A 26,452-nucleotide genomic window follows, 5' to 3' on the forward strand; every position below is an offset into this window, starting at 1 on the left:
CTTCTTGTACAGGTTCATGAATGAAACTAGAGTGTAATTCTGCCCCATCCGTACATTACAGCTGCCTTCAATGAACTGGAAAGAAAGATGCAAATACAAAAAACCCGCAAAAGCGAAGCACTACGCAGTAAATATTATCAACAGACTTGATTGGTCCAAAACAAATAAAATAGGAGGCATGATGTAATTGTCAAATTTCTAATATAACATAAAGAATTACTTTGCTTAATATCCTAAAAACTACTTATTTGCATAAAATTTAAATGCGATATTCGTTTTCAGCACACCCGAAAACTTAGAGAAAAAAAAAAAGGTAAATTTTGTGTTGATCTACCAAGCCACAATTCCAAATAAACACCCCACTAAGTATAGCCATAAAGTGGGTGTTCATTTTGCGTTAAATTAATAGAAAAGTGATTCCCCACTTTTTGAAACTATAATTTCCTCATATCTAAGAAACTACTTGTTTCCTGGAATTTTAAACGTTATTTTCGTTTTCAGCACCCCCCCCCAAAAAAAACCTATAATAATGATAAATAGTGACAATTTAAAAAAAAAAAAAAATTGAGGGTGAAAAGATGCTGTATTGCTGTACCTTTACCGAAAGTAATCATTTAAAATTTTATTTTACAAAATTAAATATTTGTAATAAATTAAAATAATCATTAAAATTTATAAACTTTAAGAACTTCTTGAAATGTGTACAAATACCATTGCGATTCTCCAAAAATGAAAAAAAAAAAAAAAGTCTTCCAAACCTAAAATGCACAAGTACCCAATTTACTTTTTTAAAATCAAATCTTTCAAAATGTACAAACAAATGTAACGAAAACATATTTGGAGAAAAAGGAATAATTAATAAACTTTATTTCAAAAGAAAAATAATAAAGTTTCATAAATTTATAATTTTCTGAAAAAGCATTCGCAAACGGAGGATTTAAATCAACTGATCAGAAACTTGCCATACATTAAAGACCAATAACAGGGAGAAATGATTAAATTACACTTCATAAAAAAAAAAAAAAGGATTGTTATTTTGTCTTGAGTCTTCGGGCGTCATGATGCCCGCTGCCTGCAGTGACAGCAGATAAAAAAAAACATAATGAAGGTACTAATTTAAATGAAAATGTTTACTGTTCTAAAATTTATACTTTTAATTATTTCCTCCTCTTATAAACACCATTGTCATATATATATATATATATATATATATATATATATATATATATATATATATATATATATATGTGTGTGTGTGTGTGTTTAATTCCTTCTTCAGTCACCTAAATTGTTTAGGGTGAACTGGTTTGTCTCTGAAACAGCTTACTTTCATTTTAAGCATGTGTGAAAGGCTAAAATGAAAAGCAGGTTGGAAAAGTCACAATCCTAATATAAACAAATCGAAAAAAGAGGTAACTAAGGAAGAACGATGACTCAAGTTTATAATTTCATAGTTAAATAACAAGAACATTTATTTGTTAAAAAAAAAAAAATAGAGAAAAAAAGCAGTTCCCGTTCACCTAAAAAACTAGAAGAGAAAAGGTGAGCATTTTATTTTAAAGGGTCATCGGTTTTAAAGGGATTTAGTTTAGAAAGAAATGAACCTTTCGAAGGAGATTTAGGTTCTTCCAAAGTGGTTGACTTAAGCTTGTCAATGAGTTCTTTGGTATAAATTTCTTTGAGGGGAACTTGCGGATTTTTCTTTTCTTCCAGTTGTCGAGCTTTCACAATAGCTTCTTTGACGGTCAATCCAACCCATTCGATTTGTTCATTCGGTATGAGAAAATCTTTGTATTTGTTATAGATTTTCTCTTGTTTTTCCAAATCGTTTTTGTAAAATGACCGAGTGGCTAGAGCCTGGAGCATTTTCCTTTTAAGGCTCATCCCAAGTTGAGATTTCAGGTCGACTTCGTGGGTCTTTAGAATATAATTATCAAACCCATATGCTTCATCTATTAACATCATTGTCCGTTCGGTAACAGTAATCGCGAACCATTGATCTAAAATTTCACTATAAAGGGCCCTTTTCAGCAAACATGGTTTCCACAAACGGGGTGCACGCAAGGACGTCCGTCGCTTCTTTCTGAGACCATAAATCAAGCCTTCACCGCCCCAAAGACCTTGTTGACTTTCAGTCGGGTATAGTACAGGGATAGGGAAATTCTGAAACACTTTCCTTTTTTTGCCGTTTACATAATGATCGCGGGTATATTCCGGCTTTCGTTTCCAGTGGACAGGGATAGGTTCTCTCGCATTGTACTCTCGACACCATTGTTTATAAAAAGCCGGTAAAAGTTCATCAATATCTTTGGTCCATTGGTACAACTTTCGACCTCCAGACATGTTGTTTTCAGCGATTATTCCTGTTCGTTTAATCAATATTATTCCGTCATTCTAAATTGTGATTTTCGAAATTACTTAACGTTTTAAAATGAAAGTTTAATGATATTTTTCAGTAATTAAATACATTCTTTTATGGTAATGATTTTAGTAACATTTATAAAAATATAGAAATTGGTTCAATGAAGTAAGTAAAAAATAACAACGTATTTCTAAAACAGATTAGCAGAATAAAAGAATAGTTTCACTCTGAGTACGAAACTACCCCCCACAAATTTTTTTGATTTGTTATCTATTAAATTAAAAATGTTTGGAAAAATCGAATTTTATTAAACTGCCACATTATTAAAAAGGTTTGATAATTTATTTATAATCTTTTATGTAATACCTGACTTTGTCATTTTCTCAACTAAATATGGCTGCCCCCACTAACTAATAACTGAAGGCTAAACGGTGTCGTTTTATGACGTTAAACTGAACACTTTATTGTATCTTTATTGTTTATTTTTAGGCAAATTGGACCTGTACTTATACTTAAGTATCTATCTATCTATATATATATATATATATTTTTTTTTTTAGAAAACATCTCATCGATATAGTGGAAAGCTACGACTTCTGACAGCGCTTCCCGGTGAGTTTTTGTTGTTGTTTTTCAAATCTTTGATCATTGAGTACTTATGTTTACTTACTTGCCACCAAAATTGAAATAACTTCTTGTTTTTATATCAATAAGTTTTCGTACAGTCAAGAATGTCTTGCTCTTAATAATTTGGTATTTATTGAATTAAAAGAAAATTCGGTACTTATGCAAAGACGTTATGATGCTGAAATAACATTTAGAAACCCATTCTTTGGGGGGGGGGGGTTGTAACTAATCTGTACTTTCATCTAACAATTTAATAAAGATATTATAAAACTTGAATTAAACCTGAAAATAAAATAATAATAATAAAAAAGTACGGTAATTTTTCTGCATAAGCACCGAAAATTCAATTTGTTCTAATAATAACTTGTATTTTCTCATCCTACCATCCAGTTTACTGACTTAAAACTAAAGAAAACAATGCATACTCTCGTAAAATATGTAAATAATTTGAATTTTAAACGTTACAATGGATTTAAAATGAGTTACCAAATTCTGCTAAAATGAATGTCTCGTTCGCTTCTCCTAAAACAAAAACGTCTTTAAAATAAAAAAATAATCTGACGTTTATAACTCAAATTCTTAAAATGTTTATTTTGCTTGTCACCGTGCACACTTCATCTTAACAGGAATACTTTAGAAGGAAGGGCAAATAATGTAAATAAAGGGTAAGAGAAGTGGTTAGAGGAATAGTGTAAATAATTAAAGAAGAAAGATGAGTGTGATCTATTATGATAGCCCAATATGTATTTTAACTTGGCAAAATAGTTCGACTTTTTAATGATTTTAAACAAAGAGAAAGTTAAGTAATATATTTGATAATATATATTTATATAACAAATAATAATATATATTCATATAACAAATAATATATATTTATATAACATAATAATAATAATAATATATTTATATAACAAATACTTTTTTACTGGGTGTTCTAGTGTTTCGTAAGGTTACATAATTTTTTGTTGAATTCTCCAATTAATAAAAAAAACAAGTCAATGGTTTGCAGAATATTAACTAAAAATTTTAAATGCCGGTAAATTTGTGGATTAAACTCCCGCTGAATCGTTCCCAATGAGATTTTTTTTACATGTGACCCCACCCCCTCCAAAAAAAAAATTTAACATAGTATTTAGAGTGTAAAATCGGGTTTGCATTTAATTTAACGTGAAATGATTCCCCTTTGTAGCTTTTTAAAGCAATTGACCATTATTATTATTTTCAACTAAACTGAAGTCCAAGTGCCAAAGGGGCGTAAAAACCATACGTAATCGTCTTAACAAAACAATTAGACCTCACCCCTTCCCCCCCCAAAAATAAATAAATAAATAAATAAAATAAAAATTAATACATGGGATTTCTCTCCCACAGCAAAAATAAGTGCTTATGCATCGTGCTATTTTTTAAATAATATTTTCAAGCTAAATTCAAGTTTTACGGTATCTTTTTTTTGTTTTTTTTTTTTTGTTAGGTGAAAGTACAGGATAGTTACAAAACACCCTCCCCTCCCCATGTTAAGAATGGGTTTCTAAATAATAACGTTATTATTTCAGCATGGCACTTTCTCTGTCTAAGTACCAACAAATAAAAACAAATAAATGATTGATTAAATTCGGGGTAAAGGTGTTAATCTACATTAATACCCAACTGCCCTTCCTCTTGTATTCATCATGAAATTGACAAAATAAACTCCCCATCTATCCCCCTATTCTCTTGAATTATTTTTTTTTTTTAATTAGTCACTGTTTATCAAGAACAAACGCCACTCTAGGATAAGGTTAATGAGATGGGTTAGTTGAATGATGACAAATATGGTAGTATAGGATGTGGGGAGTGAGTCGGTGTTCACCAATTTATAATTGGGATCTATTGATTCTTAAGACCAAGGTTGCAGTACTCTCGACATTGATGTTCATCGCCTTCAGGTGCCGCTTTGTTACATCTTTGTAGCGAAGCTTCTGACCTCCTACCATGCGGGTTCCATTTTCCAGTTCCTCGTAGAAGATCATGTTTGGAATTCGGTTATCTTCCATTCTGGCAATGTGCTCAGTCCATCGTAGTTGCATAGTAGCAAGGGTAGCTTCCACGCTATCTAGGTTTGTTCTCCAGAGAACTTCCGTGTTTGGTATGTAGTCACTCCATTTGATCTTCATGATTGTGAATAGCTTCGGAAAAATAACATCCAACAAAGAATTTGAAATTGCTGCATGGGAATAAAATAACATTTATTTACATGTTTAAGAAACAATAATTCAAATCATTCCAACGTTATGATTTTTGCAACGAGCGTTATATAATAAATGGCGGGACATGCTGTTAACATGTAAACTTTTACAATTGCACTAAATTTGAGGCAAATAGATGTAAGCATATGGGAAATTTCCCTCCTTTTTCTTCTGTGAGATATTTCTTCTCACCTGTTTTTGCTTCAGGACAGTGGCAAAAGTTAACAATTACAACAAAGCATACTTCTAAAATTCAACACAAATTTTATTCATTTTTTCATTGCAAAAAAAAAGAAATGCCTATTTTGCCTCTGAATAGAGCTGCTAACACCTCGAAAGGTAGTAGTCTTTTATTTTCAGCAGGAACTGGAATTCAGGTTCAGTACTGTTCAAAGATTAGATTAATCACAGCCGTTTGAAGGGGTTGGTATGATGCCTTCTGATGAAAGATTCAATTCTGACCAGAGCCGACATCACAGAAGTTCATAACGAATGATCATTTGAAGGAAAAGTCATTAATGACAGGTCAATAATTCTGACCTTAAAGTCTTTAATAATAATAACTTAGCCTAATCATTGAGGCTTTAAAATAAAGTCTCAAGGAGACGAAGGGTAGAGGCACCCAAATGCCTCGTATCCAGAGAAAGTTGAGTTCCATGTTTCTTCTCTGGCTGCTTGTCTGGGACTGCCTAAAAAAATAAAAGGCATTCGAAAACCCGCCAAGCTCATTGCTCAGCAGTTAAAATCTTGACCAATCTGGGTGGCCAATTAGCTAATTTGAATGATTGGCCACCCAGGGGCCTGCTTATAATTTCTCACACACTGCCAAGGAAAGGAGGAAAAAGTAATGATTATTCATTATTTTTTTCTAATTAGAATATAAGGTAATTTAAAACTCTCAATAAGTGACAGGTAACAAAGGTTGTCTCAATGGACTTTAATAGTTAATTATCATTATTGAATTTAAATGTGAGTCTGTCTACTGTTAAATGAATTTATATACAATGAATCTAGTTTGTCAAGATCAGTTATCTAATATATAAATGGCAAAGTGGGCACAAACGTTTGTGTATGTTCATGAAAGGCTTTTTGCATCGGGCTTCTCACATCAGTTAGATTCCATGAGAAGTTTTCACATACTTCCCAGATCATATCTCACATTCTCAAAAGGACATTGTTTCTATCTTTTTTTTTGATCAAGTTAAACAAAATTCCCACTGTGCTATCATCTCCAGTGTTTGTCTTTTTTGTAAATAAAGCAAAACTATTGAAACGCAACCATCTGGCCTTCGGGCCGGGTAGTATCTGTTCTGTAATTGGTCCTTGGTCAATGTAGGGGAACAACAATTACTATCTATTTGGATACTGCCAAAGTGCCCCCTTTTATGGGGGAGTTGATTTTCCCCCACATTAAAAACGACCTTGTGTCTAATTTGCTTTCGTGGAGGTTTAAAAGCAACGTGATTTCTGCAAGTCATCTTGACTACGTTAAAATGGAATGCTTTAGACTTCCGGTCACATTATGGACTAGTGGTAAGATGTCAGATTTTCTTTTCCACTTTCGAACCTGCCTGCCTACTACCACTTTTTTTTTCTGCTCAACACACATCCAAACACCCGGGCAATGCTGGGCACCCAGGCTAGTTAACAATAAGAAAGAAAGTGACTTTATTTGAAGTCAATGACCAAATTGAGTAATATAAGAAATTATTGTGACATTTTATCCGCACAATTCAGACAAACCCATTGTGTCCTGCTAATTAACCCAACCACAACTGAAATGATACCAATTATCACGAGTCACAGCACACATTAGTAATCAAACAGTTTGAGCAGAAGAATGGGCCCCCTTCTTCCATAAATTTTGCTAATAAATTTGTCCCTTAGTTCAAGGGAACGAAAGAGTAGTTCTATTAGGAAGATCTGGACACAGTTCCTCAGAACCGTAATTATTGATTAGCAAGTGGGGTTTATAGCTCGTTTGCAGAAAGTGGTTAGGGGTCAGAATGTCAAGATCTCTATTTGATGCTAAAATAAACGTGAGCGGCCTATCATTTACAGCCTTTTGCATGTCTGGCGGTTAAGAATTTAAAACCGGCCTTCCTCTTATTCATCAGTTTTATCAAACACTGTTTAACAGTTTTAATCAGCCTTTCTCATGCCCCTCCACCCACCACCACTTGCCAAGCAGAATAAAGGGGAATGGTAAGGTGATTAATAGAAGTAGACTTAAAATGTTCCTTAAATCCACCGGAGATGAATACATCTGATAATATAATGCCCAACGCTAAGAATGACTTGGCATTATCAGAATACACATGAGAATGTACACCAAATAAGTTGGAGAACCTAACAAGAATGAACGTGTGCTCAGAACTTTAATTGTATAAAAAGCCAAATCAGCCTTATATTTTTCATCATGAAATTTGAGTATAAAACTCAAAAGGACTGGCATTAAAGCCAAATATAATAGTATTGTATCTAAAAGTGTACAATTTATTGTTCACCTTAAGAAAAAAATAAAATCTATTCTTGTCTTGAATAGCTTTCAGATGAATCTGTAGAAAGGCCTTATGTGAATCGCTCAAAAGAACATAATTGTTCTTTCTGAAGGCTAATAATAGGTTCAATAGTTGAGCTGTTAAATTGACACCAGAGTAAGTCACATCATTGATTGAAGCCCTTCAATGTTTTAGCAAACAGTTGAAGACGGGGCACATCTTCGTAGTTACTCCCAGACCCTCCTTAATAAGTCTGTGGGGGATTAAAATGTAATTCTCGTATGTTCCAGGTGGAACTGAGAAGGATTCAATTATTCCGCAGTCTTCATATTCTCTGAAAACTTGCAGATAATCATCATACAGGCCCTTATTATTTAAGCTGCCACCCTCTACATTATTCGCAGAGAGAGCACATAATTAGACTCTACTTTAGAAAGTTTCTCAGAATCCCACCAATATAATATTTTCCGTCCCTGATTCTTTAAATTTATTAATCTTCTCTTCATCACAGGAAGACAACTTATTGTTCTCATCAATTCCAATGGAATCTAGAGAGAAACACCTCAATTCCATGCTCGACGGAAGATTCATTAAAGAATAGTTAAAGTGCGTCCTTATAAGTAACAGTAGGATTCAGCACACTGTCAATCAAATAAGAATTGCATGTAGGAAGAACATTTAGCACTTTATCAAAGGCCGGTAACTCTTCCTTTACATTTGAATTAAAATTAAATTTAGACCCTTTCCATTTCCTGGAAATCTTCTATGCATTACCTCCTAAACATTTGATTAAACGGAGGTTATTTATCCCTTAAATTATTCCATGAATAGCAGAGCCATTCAATTCTGTGTATCCTGGACAAAGACAAAAACCCTCATTAGTCAATTTTTATGTGATTTCGTCGAACTTGTCCACGTGAAAATTCAGCTTCAGGTCATTAGCAAATAGAGCAGAAAATAGAAAGGGTCCTTGAAAACTCGATTTAAGGGAGACTTCAAGTTCTTGAAGTTTCAAAACAGTAGACCCAATAAGAGTGGTTACAGGCATCTCAACTGTATCTGGATTCAATTTTTCCCCAGGACTTAATTGGGTTTAAAACTGCCTGTGAAAAGACCTCTGACTGTCCATATCTAACAGGCAGTAGAAGTAGACAGGGTGGCCCTTTATCTTCATTGAGATTTTAAGTACAGGAAAAATGCAATTTTCCTGCCTCGTTAATGAGGTACGTCCCACAAAGGATTTGGGACTCTTAGGGCATATAATAAACTAGTGGTTGGGTTTAAAACTGCCTGTGAAAAGACCTCTGACTGTCCATATCTAACAGGCAGTAGAAGTAGACAGACAGTAGGCAAAGATAAAGAGTGGGGAAAACAAACAACACAAGGGTATGGAAATCCCTTGATGCCCTTGCAATTAATTTCAGAGTGCCCAATAAGACACTTGGTACACAACTTAAGTTCCTTGGCCATTTAAAATTTAGCATCAAAGTTCTGATATTTGGGACAGAGTGGTCTGTAATCTTCCATAATTTACAAATTTTATTAGTTTTGCCATTATAAGTGAGTGTTCTGAAGGTATTCATACCCTTCTTTACATTAATGGGTTTGGAGTAGGAACTGGCCGCCATGTTGGACCTTGGGTCTGAAGAAGAAGCTTACATTTTAGGCGGGCTATTTTCATGCCTTGTCGCGTCTAATGGTGCCACCATCAAAATTTTCAAAATGTTAAAATTATGTGACATTATAGAAGAAAGGAAATCTTCATTTGTCCTGTTCATTATTTCTCTTCATACACTGTTTGAGAATGTTGTGAACAAGATATTGAATTATTTAAAAAGAAGTCTGTACCAAATGACTTATCCGTTTCACATAAGCCCAGTTGGACATGTTCGAGGAAGACCTGGAGGTCCTTTAACAGTGTAATACGTTCTGGCTGAGGAATGATTTCCTCAAAAATCTGATTTTTAATTAAAGAAGAATTTAGGGATCTCTCCTTTAAACACGCCAATGCCTGGTCATAATTATCAGGAGTTATGTCTAAGTTAGAAACAAGGTCGAATGCCTTGCCCATTAATTTTGATTTAAAAAAAAGCAGCTTGTCCGCTTTTTTTTTTTTTTTTTTTTTTTTTTACATGGGGGTCACCACTTATCAAGGCCCGGAGGCCACTCAGGGATAAGGGTTATTGTGTGTACAGTAATCAATGAGATAGTATTGTAGTAATCATTAGTATTGGAGATTTGATAGTGTCTTGAGGGGGCGGTTTGTCAGGAATTTGTTTATGTTGGATTTGTAGACATCCAAGTTGTCAGGTGGGAAACAGGTGAACGGAAGAGAGTTCCACAATCGTGCACTTCTCTGCTCATGGAATCTACGTTTGAATTTAGGCAAAGATAAAGAGTGGGGAAAATTATTGACAGTAGTTTCAGCCAGACAGGTGTTTCTCGTGAAAGATTGATGAGGGGGGACCAGAGATTGGAGCTCAGACGGGCACATGCCATGGAAATAACGATAAAACGAAGGACAGACTTGCAACGTCTCTTCTGTGAGAGAGAGGCTGCAGGGAAGAGTAAAGGGCATCCCCCACCAAACCACAAAATCTATTTTGTACTCTGTCAAAGCAGGATAGGCTGTTTTTAGCAGCTCCTGCCCGGATGTGGCAGCAGTACTCCATCCTTGGACATACTTGGCTTTTATACAGATAGAGAATTGCATCAGTAGTGAGATATCTTCTGGAGCGGTAGAAGGATCCCACCATTTTCCCAGCATCCCTGGCAACAGATTTGATGTACATGTTCCATTTCAGATCAGGAGTAAAGGCCAAACCCAGAAGCTTGTCAAAACATAGAGCCTCCCCAAGACGAGAGCCATCCATTTCAATTGATGCCAGATGGGGATCAGAGCGTTGATGATGTAAAGATAGAAGCTTGGTTTGGGATCCATTAAAAGTGACCAGCCACCTCTTCCACCATTGTACCACGTGCTCAAGATCAGAGGAGAGAGAATTAGAGAGAACTTTGTGTTTTTTTTTTTTTTTGTCATTTATGACCTTTGATGTGTTGCCATAGATGGTCGTGTCATCAGCATAGATGTCAACGAATGATTTAAGTATGTGTTTTGGGAGATTATTGATGTAGATCAGGAAGAGAGTTGGGCCCAGGATGGACCCCTGGGGGACTCCAGCATTAATACTGTGGGCCTTGATTTCTGCCCATCAACCACTAGTCTTATGAACCTATCAGAGAGAGATGATTTAATAATTGAGAAAACATTTCCAATTATACTGTAGCTGGAAATCTTGTGAAGTAGGCCCTTATGCCATACCTTATCAAAGGCCTTTGATATGTCAAGAGCAATTGCCCTGGAAAGGAAACCTTTGTCAAGAGATTCACTAATCCTATGTGATATAACCGTTAGCACATCTGCTGTAGATCTTGCAGAGCGGAAACCATATTGAATGTCACTAAGAAGGTTGTTTCTGTTGAGGTGGTTGACTACTTCTTTATTTAATATGGATTCCAACAACTTTCTCATGACACACAGGAGACTTATTGGTCTGTACTGAGAGGGAGATGACTTTTCACCTGAATTCTTAAATACAGGGCATACTGATGAGGTTTTCCAGGGTGTTGGAAAGCACTTCTCCTTAAGGCAACGCTTAAACAGTTTTGTAAGTATGGGGGCAAGTTCTGGTTGGAGTTTTTTCAACACTATAACTAGAATGCCGTCAGGGCCAGTTGCTTTACTGGAATCAAGGTTCTTGATTAGCTTGGCGACCTCACGCACAGATATTTGTATGTTGCATAGTGTGTTGTCTGTTATAGGAGGAAATACAGGGAGTTGATGGCCATTGTTGCATAGGGTAGAGTTAGCTGCAAAGTTCTTGGTAAATAGTCTGGCCTTGTCTGATGCTGATGAGATGACCTCAGGTCCATTGATGATAGTTGGGATAGAATGCACGCTTCTGTTCAAGATCCTGTTTGCTATTTGCCAGAACTGGTGGGAACCAAGCTGCTGCTCAGCTACTTTGGATTTAACAGACTGAGCATATAGTTCTCTTGTATTTTTTATTACTCTTTTACAGTGGTTGCTGGCAGTCCTGAAAGCAGCTTTAGTCTCAGTACATCTATTACGTTGGTAGCTATGGAAAAAGTGATTTCTGTGTGCGATGGCAGCAGCACATTCAGGGGAGAACCATGGCTTGCTGTTAGGTTTTTTGTTGGAATTTTTTGTCTATGCCTACAATTAACCATTTGGTCAGGTCTGATACTATAGAGGACACATTCTTTTTAAACATGGAATGCAGAGATAGGTCAGATATGAATGTACGGAAGCTATCCCAGTCAGCCATAGAATATCGATATGCAGTATGGTAGAGAGGTACGTCTGAAGACTTATTACATTACGCTTTCCTCATGTTGGTCGAACAGAACTCAAACCTCCTGAGGAAGCTTCGAAATTCGAATGTATCCGATGAGAGGGTGTATTTATTTGCTTCCCCACTGAGCAAATTCGGCACAAGGCCGTTTTTCAATGTGGAGAGAGAGGGGAGGGAGAAGGGAAAAGGGGACCAGCTCCCGAGAGGTGGGAAATGGGAGCTGGATCTTGATTTGCCAGCTGGCCCTTGTAGGGTTGCCCCTGCATGGACCAGAAGATTGCCACAAGGGCAATGGTCTTTGCTTGCTGCATTTTCCAGAACAGATACTACACTGATCTTGTCACCCGGGCCACATAGGGCCGGGAGGCCAATTCCATTCTCATCAGTTGGATAGCAGTAGGTTATTTTAAACCAGATTCTTCTCGATTAGGTTTCAACTCGAGTAATTTTATTCTCATGTCAGAAGTAAACTGCACTGATTCTCAACAACATCTTTCATCAGTAGGAGATTTTAGAATCAACTAATCAAACAGGTCGTTCAACTCGGTTAACCATTTATTAACATCCAAAGAGCTCGATTCATGAGAGGCCAGTTCACTAGTATTTTCAATCAACCAGTCCAATGTGCTGGTGATACAAAATTTCTTTGCCTCGATCCAGGAGACAAGGTCCTTATTAGCCATAGTTTAGTGGCTCAAAGCAGAAAGAACAAAAACAGGTGGAAAAAACCCTTCCTAAAAATAAACCAAAGCTTGTTAAAGCTACAAAAATGTATTAGAGAATTACGAATAATGCTAACCCTTCCAACTAATAAGAAAGAAAGAACGAAAGAAAAAAAAAAACGACGATACTAATTTTAATAATCCAAGGGAAATAACTGGTTGGTATGATGCCTGCTGATGAAAGATTCAATTCTCGACTAGTTGACATCACAAAAGTTCATAAGGAATGATCATTTAAAGGGAAAATGACAGGTCAATAATTCTGACCTTAAAAAGTCTTTGGGAGACATATATAATAATAACTTATCATTTAGGCATTAAAATAAAGTCTCAAGGAGACAAAGGGTAGAGGCGCTGAAATGCTTCATATCCAGAGAGAGTAGAGTTTCATGTTTCATCTCCAACTGTCCATCTGGAACTGTCTGAAAAAAGAAAAGACATTCAAAAACCCGCCAAGCCTATCGCTCGGTGGTTAAAATCTCAACTAAGATTGGTCCAAGCAAAGACAATGGATAGCCAATCAAGCAATCACATCATTAACAATGCTTGTTAATGATGTGATAGTTTGACATAACTTGCAAGCAGCTGTAGAATTTCTCACACTTCCTATCGAATTATTATTTTGTACTTTAAATCACTGTTATGGTAAATTATTACTTCATGTTGAGGAATTGTACAGTAAATTGCGACAATGTGCGAACCGAAAATAAAGCATTCTTCATCAGCCATACTCTTGTTCCTCATTTTTTTACTCTTGCTACCGTTACATATATATTTTTATTTTTATGGTTTAGATAATGTATATTTTACTGAGATAAATTACTAATTAGATATCAGACATAAGTAATTTAAATATGTAAAAAAATTAACTAAATATTGACAACAACCTTCAACCATTATGGCAACCAGTTTCTGCTGAAAGTATTTTGATGTCAATCCAAAGAATAAGAATACAGCTGCTTGCAAGTTATTTCAAACCATCACATCAAAGGGTGAAAAATCAGCAAGAACTTTTACAATGGCTAAACCATCTTAGAAAGGTTCGTTTAAAAGAAGCATAAGTTGCAGATAAGAAAAGGAAGCACAATGAATATTCTGGGACAGACATTCTAGCAAAATACCAAACTACTATAGAATCAATATTGGCCAAAAAGAAAATTTGGGATATTAATGACCACAGGTCACAAGAGATTCATTATCTGATTGGATAAATGATTGTTGTTGATATTCAACCATATTTTGTAACATCTGACATTGGATTTAAAAGATTTATTGCAAAACTTTGTTCAAATTATGGTATTCCCAATATATTTATAAAAGTAAAAACAAAAATTCAGTCATCTCTTGATGAAATTAGCATTTCTTTGACTACAAACATTTGGACAGCTGCTACAAATAATGCTCTCTTTCTGAGTTTGACAGGTCATTGGTTTTCAAATGACTTTGAACAGTGCAGAGCTGTGCTTAGAGTTGTCCCATTCCCTGCTGATGCACATACAGGTGCAAGAATAAGTGAAAAATTGCACAATGTTTTGAATGAGTATAAAATCTCCAAAGTTTTCTTAGTCTTGCAGGATTCCGGAACAAATATGGTTGCTAGTGTCAGGGAATGTGGTTTAGAATCACTATCATGCTTCATAGATACATTGTAACTCTCAATAAATGACTTATTATTTTCCCAACAGGCTGGTAAGACTATCATTACAGCTAACAGAAATATAGTCTCTTGCTTTAATGACTTTCCATTAGCAATTAGCAAATTAACTGAAATGCAGGATCAACTTAATTTGGAAAAACAAACTCATTCAAGATGTGACCATTCAGTGGAATTCAAGATATTATATGCTAAAAAGAAATTTACAACAATGAAAAGCTCTTGTTGATAAGATTCCTACCTTAACAACTTACCAATGGCTACTTGCTCAAAAAATTATCCAGTTACTGAGTCCATTTGAAGAAATCACTAAAGAAGCAAGTCACAGAACTGCAACCATACCTACAATTTTAGCTTTAAGGTTATTTATTTCAAAAGCTGTCCAATCTGATTCTGATAATTCTAACTTTAGTAGAATCCTTACCACTGTTTAACAATTCAATAGAATCAGTGGAAACAAGATTTTCATTTTATCTAAATGATAAAAACTTGTATGTGTTTACTTTTCTTAGGTTCAAATTTAAATTTCAAAAGAATGGTGTGAAAAACATTAAGTACTGGATTTACTTTCTACTTTCTATTGATGATAATGAAACAGGATCAGCAGGATACACTTTCTCAAGCTCTGTTAAGGGTCAAGAAGATCAAAGCCAAAGTAAAACTGTATTTCTTTCCAGCGAGTTTGATGAATTAGCTTCAAATAAACCTACAGTAACAAATATTAAAAAAACCGAGCAGGTAGAAGCTAAGTTAAACCTGGAGACTCCAACAGAAATACAAGAATCACAATCTAAACTCAAAAAGGGTAAATCCTTTATGCTTAAGTGCACAAAAGAACTTGATTATTATGTAGCTTTACAACTTCTCACAAGAAGTGATGATCCGTTTCTGTGGTGGAAGAAGACACAGACACTGCTTCGAAATATTTAAGTGCACCACCTTTATCTGTGGAGAGTAAGAGGCGCTTTAGTACAGATGGTAATGTGTATGCATCTATGAGGAAGAGGCTGTGTACTGATTATGGAGAAACTCTAATTTCTACATTACAACTTTAAATACTGAGGAGACTATGAGAGCAGAGGAGGCAGGCAGCAATAATAGAAGAGGAAGTAGAGCAGCAACAGGTGAAGAATTTCAGATATTTATTTACTTAAAGAATTACAATTTCTACTTTGTATTTGGTTTGTAATTTCTTTTTTCTTATCTAATTGTTTAATTATATTCATTTGAGAATTGGAAATTGTATTTTGTAATTTTATTTAATAAAAGCAAAATACAATAATAGTGGTCACACACTTAACAAATATTAATTAAATTAGCAGTTATTATGTTAAGATGTCAAAGCTATCTGATGAGTCACTTAGTAATGAAATAGTTTAAATTTAATAGGAAAAAGAAAAGGAATTAATCGACCGATTAGTCAGCAAAGTGGCTGATTAGGCCGATTACCAGTTATCTGCCGATTAATCGATACACCTCTAAAATATATATTGTGATCTTACTTGCATCAGGTGTTGTTATATTTCAGGAAATTCTCCCTTCATCAGATGTGTGTTTGACTTTCAGACATGCATGCTGGTACTATAAATTGATCAAATTTTGCAGAAATTGGAAACTTATTTATTTATTTTAAATGGATAGTTTATTCAAATTTAAATGGATTGTTTGATTTGGAGGTGACTAAGATTTCTTTTGGTGGCTAGGATATCCAGTTTAATAGACGTCAGTGTTGTTACAAGTGTAGATGTGCCTCTGAAATGAAGAATTATGTGTTTGCAGGTGTTCCTTGAACCTGATATGCAGGAACCTCACTGTGTTACTGATGCATGTAATGCATTGTATGCAATATACAATGTTTGTGCGATTGTATAAATTAGTGGTATTCATATGGTAATTTGTTGTGATGTGTATTGCTAGTTGTTGCCGCTGTGTGGGCTTGGTGTGTATTAATTGTATATCTAGATCCTCCTTACATATGGCCTTGCAGATAGCTTTTGTGGTCCTGTTGAAGTGCAGTGGCTTCAGAAAGTAGGTGTTGGAAGAGTGTGCCTCGTCCATTTTCGGGATTTACAGAGATTTCTAATAGTTGGTATAGGGTATCCATTAGTTTCTCGTACCTGATGGAATTTATTGCTGCAGGTAGTCTTGTCAACCTCTTTGCTGCATTTATTGCAGACACATGTCAACTCATTCTCTGCATAACCTATTTTGGTCGGTCTACAATGTAGACTTTTTGTAGAATTTAATATTACTTTCATTTAAGATGTTCAGACTAAAGTTTACAAATGCCAAGGATCTAGAACTATCGGGGTGCTCAATAGTGAACTTAATGTGTGGGTCTGTGTTGTTAAATGTGTTGACAATTGAGTTCATCTCCTCTTGGGATGGTGCTAGAATAAGGATGTCATCTACATATCTGAGAAAGAAATAGCATGTCATTTTAATTTGTCCATGAATGTGATGGCGACTAGTTCTGAGAAGCTGGATCCCATAAGCTGTCCTGTTATTTGTTTGTATGTGTTTTGTTTTTATTTAAAGTATGTGTTGTCTATTATTATTTGTAGAAACTCGTATATGTCAGGTGCAGTTATATATAAAAAATAAAGATTAAATATAAAAAATAAGTAATATTGAATACCAACGCAAGCTCCATATTACTAAGTTTAAATAAGCTATACATTTAAAACAAAAATTAGTCTCCAATTTCTGCAGAATTTGCTCAGTTTACAATAGTCCCAGCATGCACATGTTAAAGTCGAACACACACACATTTGAAGGGAGAATTTCCTGAAATAAAACACCAATATTCCTCCTGACCATCTGACACAAGTATAAACAGAACATTGGGCCTTGATATTATTTATATATATATATATATATATATATATATATATATATTAAATTTATTTACGTTTAAAAAACGATTAAAAATGTTGCCACAACGAGGGAGAAAAAAAAAAAAAAATTGTTGGGATGAAATCCAATTTAGTTGCCTTAGCTCACCGATATAGTAACATTCCTGTCGATCATAGCGACTTTGTCTGGAACATAACGCAATTTAAGACGATGAAAGCGTTAAAATCTAATACCGATATTTATATGTGCAAACCAGACAAAGGTGCAGGAGTGGTGATTTTGGATAAATCGGACTACGTTGAGAAAATGGCAGTTATTCTCAATGATAGTTCGAAATTCCGTAAACTCGGCTCTGTCGAGTTGACGAATAATACTTGCAAGAACGAGGCTAAAATGCAGAGACGTTTACTTGCATTATTTAAAAAGAAGGTGTTTTGCAAGGATGTCTATGACAGGATCAGGCCCTCTGGGTCACAACGTCCCAGAATGTATGGTCTCCCCAAAATCCACAAGCAAGGTGTTCCACTGAGACCTATTTTATCAATGGTTGGTTCAGCACAACATTCTTTGGCTCAGTGGCTTGTGGAAATTCTGCAACCTGTGCGTGAGCTATACACCACGCATTGTATCCCAGATTCCTTTCGGTTCGTTGATTGTGTACGTGGGTTGGATTCTAATGCAGAGACGTCTTTCATGTGCTCATTTGATGTCTCCAGTCTTTTCACCAACATACCATTGGATGAGACTATACGCATATGTGCCGACACTTTATATGATGGTCGCCTGACTGCTCCACGGTTTTCTAAAGAGATTCTTATTGAACTCATTTTAATGTGTACGAAATCCGTGGAATTTAGTTTTTGTGATATTATGTACTGTCAGGTTGACGGGGTTTCAATGGGGAGTCCGTTGGCCCCAACTTTAGCGGATATTTTCGTCAGGTACTATGAATCCGTTATGTTTAATTCTACATCTAAACCCACTGCATATTTCAGATATGTTGACGACACTTTTGCTATTTTTCCTTCACAAAGTGATGCATCGATATTTTTTAATAGGTTGAATTCTTTACATGGGGCTCTTAAGTTCACTATGGAAAGTGAGAAGGACAATTCGCTTCCTTTCTTGGATGTTCTTGTCGAACGCTCAAGGGGGGGCTTTCTCACTACAATTTATAGAAAGCCGACATTTATTGGCCTATATGTGAACTGGTTGTCTTTTGTACCTAAATCACGTAAGGTCGGCTTAATTAATACTTTGGTACATAGAGCCCTCATGATTTGTTCGCCTAACAGATTAGATGTTGAACTCGATAAGATCAGGAAAATATTCATCAATAATGGTTATCCTGTTGACCTTATTGATGATTGTATTTTCAAAAAGGTTGCGGATTTTAAATCCCCTAAAAAGTTTGGACCCTTGAAATGCCCGGTTTATTTGAAATTACCGTGGATAGGGGAGGGGAGTAATATAATTTCAAAACAGATTCGAAGAAGTATTTACGATTGCTTCAATTCAGTGACCTTGCGTGTGGTATATACTACGAGACCTGCTTTTCCGTCTTTCCGCAAGGATAGTTTGCCTTACATCCAAAATAGTAATATTGTATATCAGTTTAAATGCCAGTGCGATGCTGGTTATGTTGGGCGAACATCCTTACACCTTTTGACTCGTATAAACCAGCATGTTCCATCGAAGATCAGACAAGGGAGGATAGGGTTCGGAGGTCTCCCTCCTTCTGCAGCCTTGGACTCTGCTATTGACCAGCATTTGGTTGACAGTCCGTGCTGTGCCGATAGATATAAAATAGATTGGTTCGAGGTGCTACATAGAGTGGACTCCAAAAACCATTTAAAAATTTTGGAGGCCGTCTCTATCGCGGTGCGTCAACCTTCTTTGTGCCGGCAAAAGGAAACATCAAACGCATTGTTTCTCTTTGGGGAACTTTGAATTTTTTTCTCCCGCTTTTTTTTTTTTTTTTTTTTTCTCCCTCGTTGTGCCAACATTTTTAATCGTTTTTTAAACGTAAATAAATTTAATTAATGCCGCGTACGTTGGCACATTAAATAAGTTCCCCAATAGAACTCTTTATTTTCGTCACAATACTATTTAGATTGCTATCGATTTACTCCTGAAGAGATGATAGCCGAAAGAGCTCTCGAGAAACTTCCGCCTACTATTTTATTTAAAACCATATACAAATTCTGTACCTCTAAACATTTATTTATATATATATATATATCTCATTCAAACACTACCGTATTGTAATATATGGTTAAGTGACAGTTTTAGTCATTTAGAACTGCTTTAAAGCTTCACCGTTCACTCATTTTTTGCCCAAATTTCAAATTATTACAATTTATAGGTAACCTTTTCAGCTACATTGTGAAAAGAAAATTTTCAATTTTCATTCAATAAAAGAAAAGTTATGAATTTTCTGGCGTTCAAAATCACAACAGTAGTCACTGAAGTGATGTGGTTGCTATGGAAACCAGTCATAAAAAACGTTGCTCACCTCACATTTTTTTATATGACTGGTTTCCATAGCAACCACATCACTTCAGCGACTACTGTTGCTACTAATTCACTAATTAAAGCATGAAAGGGAGATAATTGGGGGATTTTATTGAAAGTAGACGAGGGCCATACATTGTTACTACATGTGTTCATGGAGGCAAAAAGATTAGACTGAAAGAACAAGTGAATTTTTTTTTTTTTTTTTTTTTTTAAACACCTCTCTCCACCTGGACTGCCTACTGTTGTTGTGATTTTTTTTTTTTTATTTGATACACCCAGGCAACCCCATCTACTCCCGCTAGTGTACATATAAAGGAAATTTAAGTTTATAGGAATCAAGACAATGCAGAGATGAATTAATTTAATTTTTTTATTTTTAGTTTGTCTGTTGTAAATAATTTCAGTTGTGTAATCTCTAGTTTCATACTTTATAGATGCATCCTAGCACCTTTATAAAAGACTGTGCCAGTCTGCCATATTGAAGTTTGACTTATTGACATATTGAAGGACTAGAAAAGATTGGGTCACACATTCAGCTACGATTAGATTGTTTGAGTCAAGAAAAAGTGAATTTGTAAAACCAGTTAAATATCTTAATAGACATTTTAACTTAGTCACTTTAACTCTTATCCTCGAGTGGCCTCTGGGCCTTGATAAGTGGTGACTCTTATGCAAAAAAAAAAAAAATATATATATCCTCCTCCCTCTCTATTTTCTTTCTTTCGTTCCTGATTATGGGTTAAATATTTGGTACTTTTGCAGTTTACAGCCTGTGCTGAAATAATACTGCTATTATTTAGAAACAGAGTTTTAGCATAGAGAGGGAGGTGGGGGGGGGGCTTTGTTAATTATTTCGTACTGTTATCTTACAATTGAATAAACAAAAAATACCATTTAACTTGAAAATCTTATCCAAAAAATAGCACGGTCTATGAACTTGAGAATTTAACTGTTTAGAGAATAACAAAAATGAGTAATAGAAATGATCAGAAATAAGATTGGTGAGAAAGGAAGAGGGTAATAAACAGAAACTTAGCGATGGGTCACTTGATGAGTTAATTGCAAATTAAGATAAATTAGAACAATTAAAATGGACTTTATTTTTAACATATCCCCAAAACTAATGAATATTTTAGCATGTATTTTGTGTGATTAAAATATCTAGGAAAAAGCTTTATGGAAATAAACGTTGATTAACCCAGTTTTAGTCTAAGAATATATGTTCATCGTTAAACACAGGTGGAATGGACGTATCTGAAGAATATTTGCAATCGATGTTTTCACATGTTTTCACATATTGTTTGGTTGGAACTCTAGCACTTATTAACAGTGTCACATGTATTTGCTAGGAAGTGTAATCCAGCTAGTCCACTATTAAATTTTTATGTTAACAACTTATCAAAAACAGTCATCGTTGGTGTGGTTTATACCATTTTTTTGTTGTGCATTTATAATAGCAAACTAAAGTGCCAAAAGTTTAATAGTTGCGTTATGGCAAGTGGTTAACAAAGCATGGAGATGCTGTAGTTACACAGATATTATTTAATTTGATTCTTCAAAAAATTAAAATCTTATTTCTCTTTTTTTTTTTTTTTCTCTTTTTTTTCTTCTCCCAAAATAGATATGAGAAGCAGTGGCTGGGGATCAATCATATTGAAAACAGATTACTATGAGTGTTTCAAAGAGTAAACATTAGTTCCAGAAAAATCTGGAACTAATGTTTTTTGTAATTTTTGTTAAATTTCCATATGGGAGTAATGTTTTCTAAGATTAATATTCCCACTCTTACTGAAATTTCCTTCTATGAGTGATGTTTGTTTTATGAACAATGCATTCAAATAGCAATCTATTCTAAAAACAATGTATTCTGAGGATATATCTTGCAGTGGCATTCACCTAGGTGAGTTGAAACCACTTCCTCAGAAGGAGGAAGTTTCATGGGAATATCAAGTTCACAAGCAGTTCTCAATAACATGTATATCCAAGTCAAGGGAGATGACGACGTTAGGTTTTTTGCAATTCTTGCAGAAAGGTGTCAACGTCCTCCTACGTACAGCACCTGGTATTCCCAAATGGTCACCCATCTCTATATGGAAATCAATTTCTGACCAGACTCTAACGAGAACTAGTGTATCAACATGATTATGCCATGTATTCTAAGAATATAAGGATATAAGATGCACCTGAAGAAGGTTGCAAGTTACATTGACCGAAACATTGTGAAAATAACACTCAAAATTAGAACAGTAGTCCAAAGAATCCAAATAATGCAAAACACAGAAATCAAACCCGGAACCTAGATCGGGGAAGGTGATTAAATCAATAGCAAAACTAAAATAGTTATTTCACTCATCATACAAGTGAGTGAAATATTTGCTTACAGCATCCGATATTCCAAAATGTTCATTAACCATATATATTGATATTCCAAAATGTTCATTAACCATATATATTGATATTCCAAAATGTTCATTAACCATATATATTGATATTCCAAAATGTTCATTAACCATATATATTGATCAGAAACTGGTGTATCAACATAATTTAGCCAAAATAATAAATTGTCTTGTCATAAAACAACAAACGAAAATCTAAAATGTTTTTGTTTTTTTTTCAGCTGGTGTCCCACCAACCTCCCCTATTTTTTTCTTTTTTCTTCTGTTTCTGTGTCACACCTTGTCTGTACCTATTAAAACACTATGTTTCGGGAAGTGTTCAGAAATCTAGCTGTCATGATGTCTACTGCTGTGGCGATCCCTTATACGATTGCCATTCTCTGCAATGTCCTCTATGGCTGGCCAATGTCTCGTGATCGCCTAAAAGATTCTCTAAGTGTAAAGAAAGTTTGTGCTCTCAATTTTGCTGTTATTCAACAAATGAAGCTCCTCAAATATGTTTCTCTCTACGTTCGATGGAAATGTTTCTACAAATATTTTGATTCTTCTCATCTTGTTAAGGTAAGTTAAACATCTATTAACAAAATAATTCATCTCGGAGTTTGATGTTGTACTTTTCTTTGTTGTCTTTTCTTTCCATGATTTTCAAAATGTCACTTCGGTAAAACATAGTAATGTATAAATAAAACAATGTTTTTTTTTTCTTTTTTACTTAATGATATTTATAATCATAAAATTCAGTCTTGATACTACAGTTACTAAATTTTTAATTTTTAAAACTTTCAATGTTGTCATTGTAGTACATTTACATTATTTTACATTTTTTGTACTATGGTCATTGCCTATTGACTTGTCCTCATTTTGGCTGCTGGGCTCACAACATTTCAGCCATTGTACTCTTTAGCCATAATTAATAACCTTCCGACATTTTTGAACTGAATGCTTTAAGTCATTCAATCTTAATTTAATACCTTTTAAATATCTGGTATCAATTAATTTTTATTAAGTTTTTTCACCATAGATATAAACTCACAACCTCTTGATTCATTCTAGAAAAACATTTTCATTCTTTCTGCCATAGGATTTCAAAGATATGATATTACCCATTTATAAGAACAAGGGTGATCACAGAGATTGCAGCAATTATAGGGATATATCTCTCCTATCCATAGCAGGCAAAAATAGTTAAAAAGAAAAAAAAAAGACTCTCGAACCTGGCAGAATCACAGTGAGGCTTCAGGCAGTAGAGGTCAACCATTGACTTGATCTTAAGTTTCGGACAGATCCTAGAAAAGGCTATTGAACAGCACGAAGATCATTATGTAGTCTTCATTGATTTCCAAAAAGCTTTTGACACAATTGACAGAAACATGTTGTGGACAGTCCTTAAGGCATTTGGATGCCCAGATGACTTTATTGAAATTGTTAAACGGTTTCATGAAGGTACAAAGGACGAGAATGAAAAACAATCGCACCCCAAAAATCCTATTGTATGGAGAATTGGGAAACGAGTACAAAAAGACTGGTGAGCAGAAACTTCGCTACAAGGATGTGATAAAGCACCACGTAAAGGCAATGAATATGAAGACAAAAAGTTGGGAGGAGCTAGCAGCAGACTGAAGTTGCTGGCACAGTAGCCTTCACAAAGGAAAGGCAGAAACAGAGGCAAAAATAAAGCCAGGTCTGAACAAAAACATTACTAAAGGCACAACCCTGGTAACTACCTATGCACTACTTGTCGAGAAACTTTCCACACTGAGCGTGGAATGCTACAACACCGTAGTATAAATCACAAAGACCCTGACTAGTCATCTTCAACTATGAAGGACTGTGTGATAATGATGATGATATTGAGAATATATTTTGCATAATTTTACCAAAATTACAAAAATAAAATTCTATCCTTTTTACTGGAAAAGAATAAAAACTTTAATCTAATCTCCTTATATGAAAATTTATATTTATTTCAAGGAGAGTAGAAAGTGAATCTTGGGTTTACTTTTAACAGCCTCGTAATTCTTGCTTCTTTTTATCTTCAGTCTTTTTTTTTAGTCTTCACATTTCATGAGCGATGTTTCTGACAAAGAGGAAAGATTCGTATTATTTGGATTCTTCAGATTACTGTTCTCATCCTAAGTGTTATTTTCACTTTTCAGGAATGTTTCTGTCTGACAGTTCAGCATCTGAAGAAGGTTAGAGGTTACATCAATTGAAACGTGAAAATAACACTCAAGATGAGAACAGTAATCCGAAGAATCCAAGTAATACAAATAACCAATCCTCATCTAAAAAATTCTGAAACGTAAAGAGTGAAGAATTGCTGTTTTCTTGGTCAGAATCTATTCCATCTAACACTTATCGTTGCCAAGTTTTTGACCTTTTTTTTTAATCTTCTTACATCAAGTGGCTTCATGCCTTGTCTGGAGCGATTTCCATTAAAAAAAATATTGTGAAGTCAGAAAAAACATTTTCATGAGGATTATATGAAAATGTTATGTATAAATAATAGGTATTTTTATGCAAGAAAGAATAATTTTAAGCTCAATAATTAAATCTTGCCTTTTGTGTTATGTTTTTTCATATGACACACACATCACATAATAACAATAATGACTTTCAAGTTTTATAAAATAAGTTTTACACTAGAATATACTGGTGACCCGTTTAACCACTACGACTATTTATTCTACCTTGATATCATTCAAAAGACATTTTCTTGTATAACTAAAAATGGTTATTTTCATCATCTTCTTAATCTTATATAGAAGTAAAGAGATTTATTAGATAGTTACTCTTTCTCTAAATGTTCACAGACATTAAGAAACAGTAATAGGAGAGAAATACATAGATAACTAAAGAGAAATGGTCGACTTGTTCAGTTTATTATAAACTAGAAATTTAATATGATAACACAGTACACACATACATATATATAATTGTAACACAAGCACACATTTGTATATGAATTCGGGTTCACTACCCGTGTGCATACAGAAATATGAAGATGACCAACGAGTACATCAATCTAGTTTTTGACCTGACTGTGATGTTTCTGTTAATCTTTATTGGCGGGCATTAGTTTGGTCAGTGCTGTCGTTGTCTGTGCAATTCTTGTAAGAACTTCAGGTTTGCAGAGGCAATCAACTCCCGATTTCTCGCTGGAGAGAGAAAAAGACGGAACGTCCACTTATTTCGAGTATGGATCTTAATTTTTTCTGAATCCTTTCTTGTCTACTCCTCATGAACACGGTTTCATATTGTACACTTCATTGCTTTCGAGTTATTTTGTTTTCATTAGTCATACTAGTATTTGAATATATATATGTATATATATATATATATATATATATATATATAATACTTCATTTAATCACATAAATTAAAATACGAAAGTATAATTTTATGTGTAAACTTTAAGTGTTTACTTCAACAGTGCTCAATACATAAGTAGAGCTAGGTAGTAAGCTATAAAATATATATGGTAATTAAGCTACACAGAAGCGTGAAATATTCTGTGTAGCTTAATTGCCCTATAAAAATAAAAACTGAATTGTTGCATTTTCTCCGCATAATTTCTTTTGCCTGTATTAATTGGTTGGTAATTTTTTTCAGGATATTCCATTTGGCCGGAATGAAAAACAACTGGATGTTTATGTTCCAGCTGGCCGACACCGGCATGATTCCCCGAAACCTGTACTAATTTATATATTTGGTGGGGGTTGGAGTTCAGGGGACAAAAGTATGTGTGGTTTAGTTTGTTCTCAAATTGCCAATCAAATTGGAACGGTTGTTTGCTGTCCCAACTATTCACTTTATCCACAGGTAAGAACAAACTCTTCGTCCTCTTCTGCAATCTTTTTATTTTTAGTTTTTCAGTATTTTAGCCAATTATGGTATTTTATTTTTATTTTGTTCTGTTAGTTAATCAAAATCTATTAAGACCATGTATGTATGAAAATGTATTTATGGCAATCAAGTTACATGGAGCATTTCAGCTTCTGTAGAAAGTCGTATTGATTGTTTTTTATATATTCACATGTTGTTTACTCTAGTTAACACTAACTAATTATTTGTTATTTCCTCCCACAGGTTAATGTTTTCATTAGCCAATAACTGACCTTCTCTCAAAGTTTCAACTGATATTTACTTCTGTGCAGAAAAAAAAATGACTAGTAACTTTTTTGGAAAAATATTGATTTTTTTTGTTGTCAAA

General features: G+C 34.5%; 2 protein-coding genes across 2 annotated transcripts in view; one reads left to right on the forward strand and one right to left on the reverse strand.

Annotated features, from left to right (window-relative positions):
• Positions 1-1,439: 1,439 nt before the first annotated feature.
• LOC145284765 (large ribosomal subunit protein bL28m-like) lies at positions 1,440-2,384 on the reverse strand. Its single transcript, XM_080133734.1, has one exon. It carries the CDS (start codon positions 2,341-2,343, stop codon positions 1,552-1,554), a length of 792 nt encoding a protein of 263 aa, XP_079989860.1. The 5' UTR covers positions 2,344-2,384; the 3' UTR covers positions 1,440-1,551.
• Positions 2,385-2,622: 238 nt separating this feature from the next.
• The window catches only part of LOC145284764 (uncharacterized), a 36,975-nt gene continuing 13,145 nt past the window's right edge, over positions 2,623-26,452 (forward strand). The window contains exons 1-4 of the mRNA XM_080133733.1: positions 2,623-2,693; positions 2,923-2,974; positions 22,461-22,800; positions 25,852-26,061. Of these exons, the coding sequence (XP_079989859.1) occupies positions 22,543-22,800; positions 25,852-26,061 (468 nt within the window). The 5' untranslated portion in view covers positions 2,623-2,693; positions 2,923-2,974; positions 22,461-22,542. The remainder of the gene's footprint in view (positions 2,694-2,922; positions 2,975-22,460; positions 22,801-25,851; positions 26,062-26,452) is intronic.

Source organism: Euprymna scolopes, chromosome 9, assembly GCF_053919585.1.
Source record: "Euprymna scolopes isolate OS-2025 chromosome 9, ASM5391958v1, whole genome shotgun sequence".
NCBI classification, from domain to species: Eukaryota; Metazoa; Mollusca; class Cephalopoda; order Sepiida; family Sepiolidae; genus Euprymna; species Euprymna scolopes.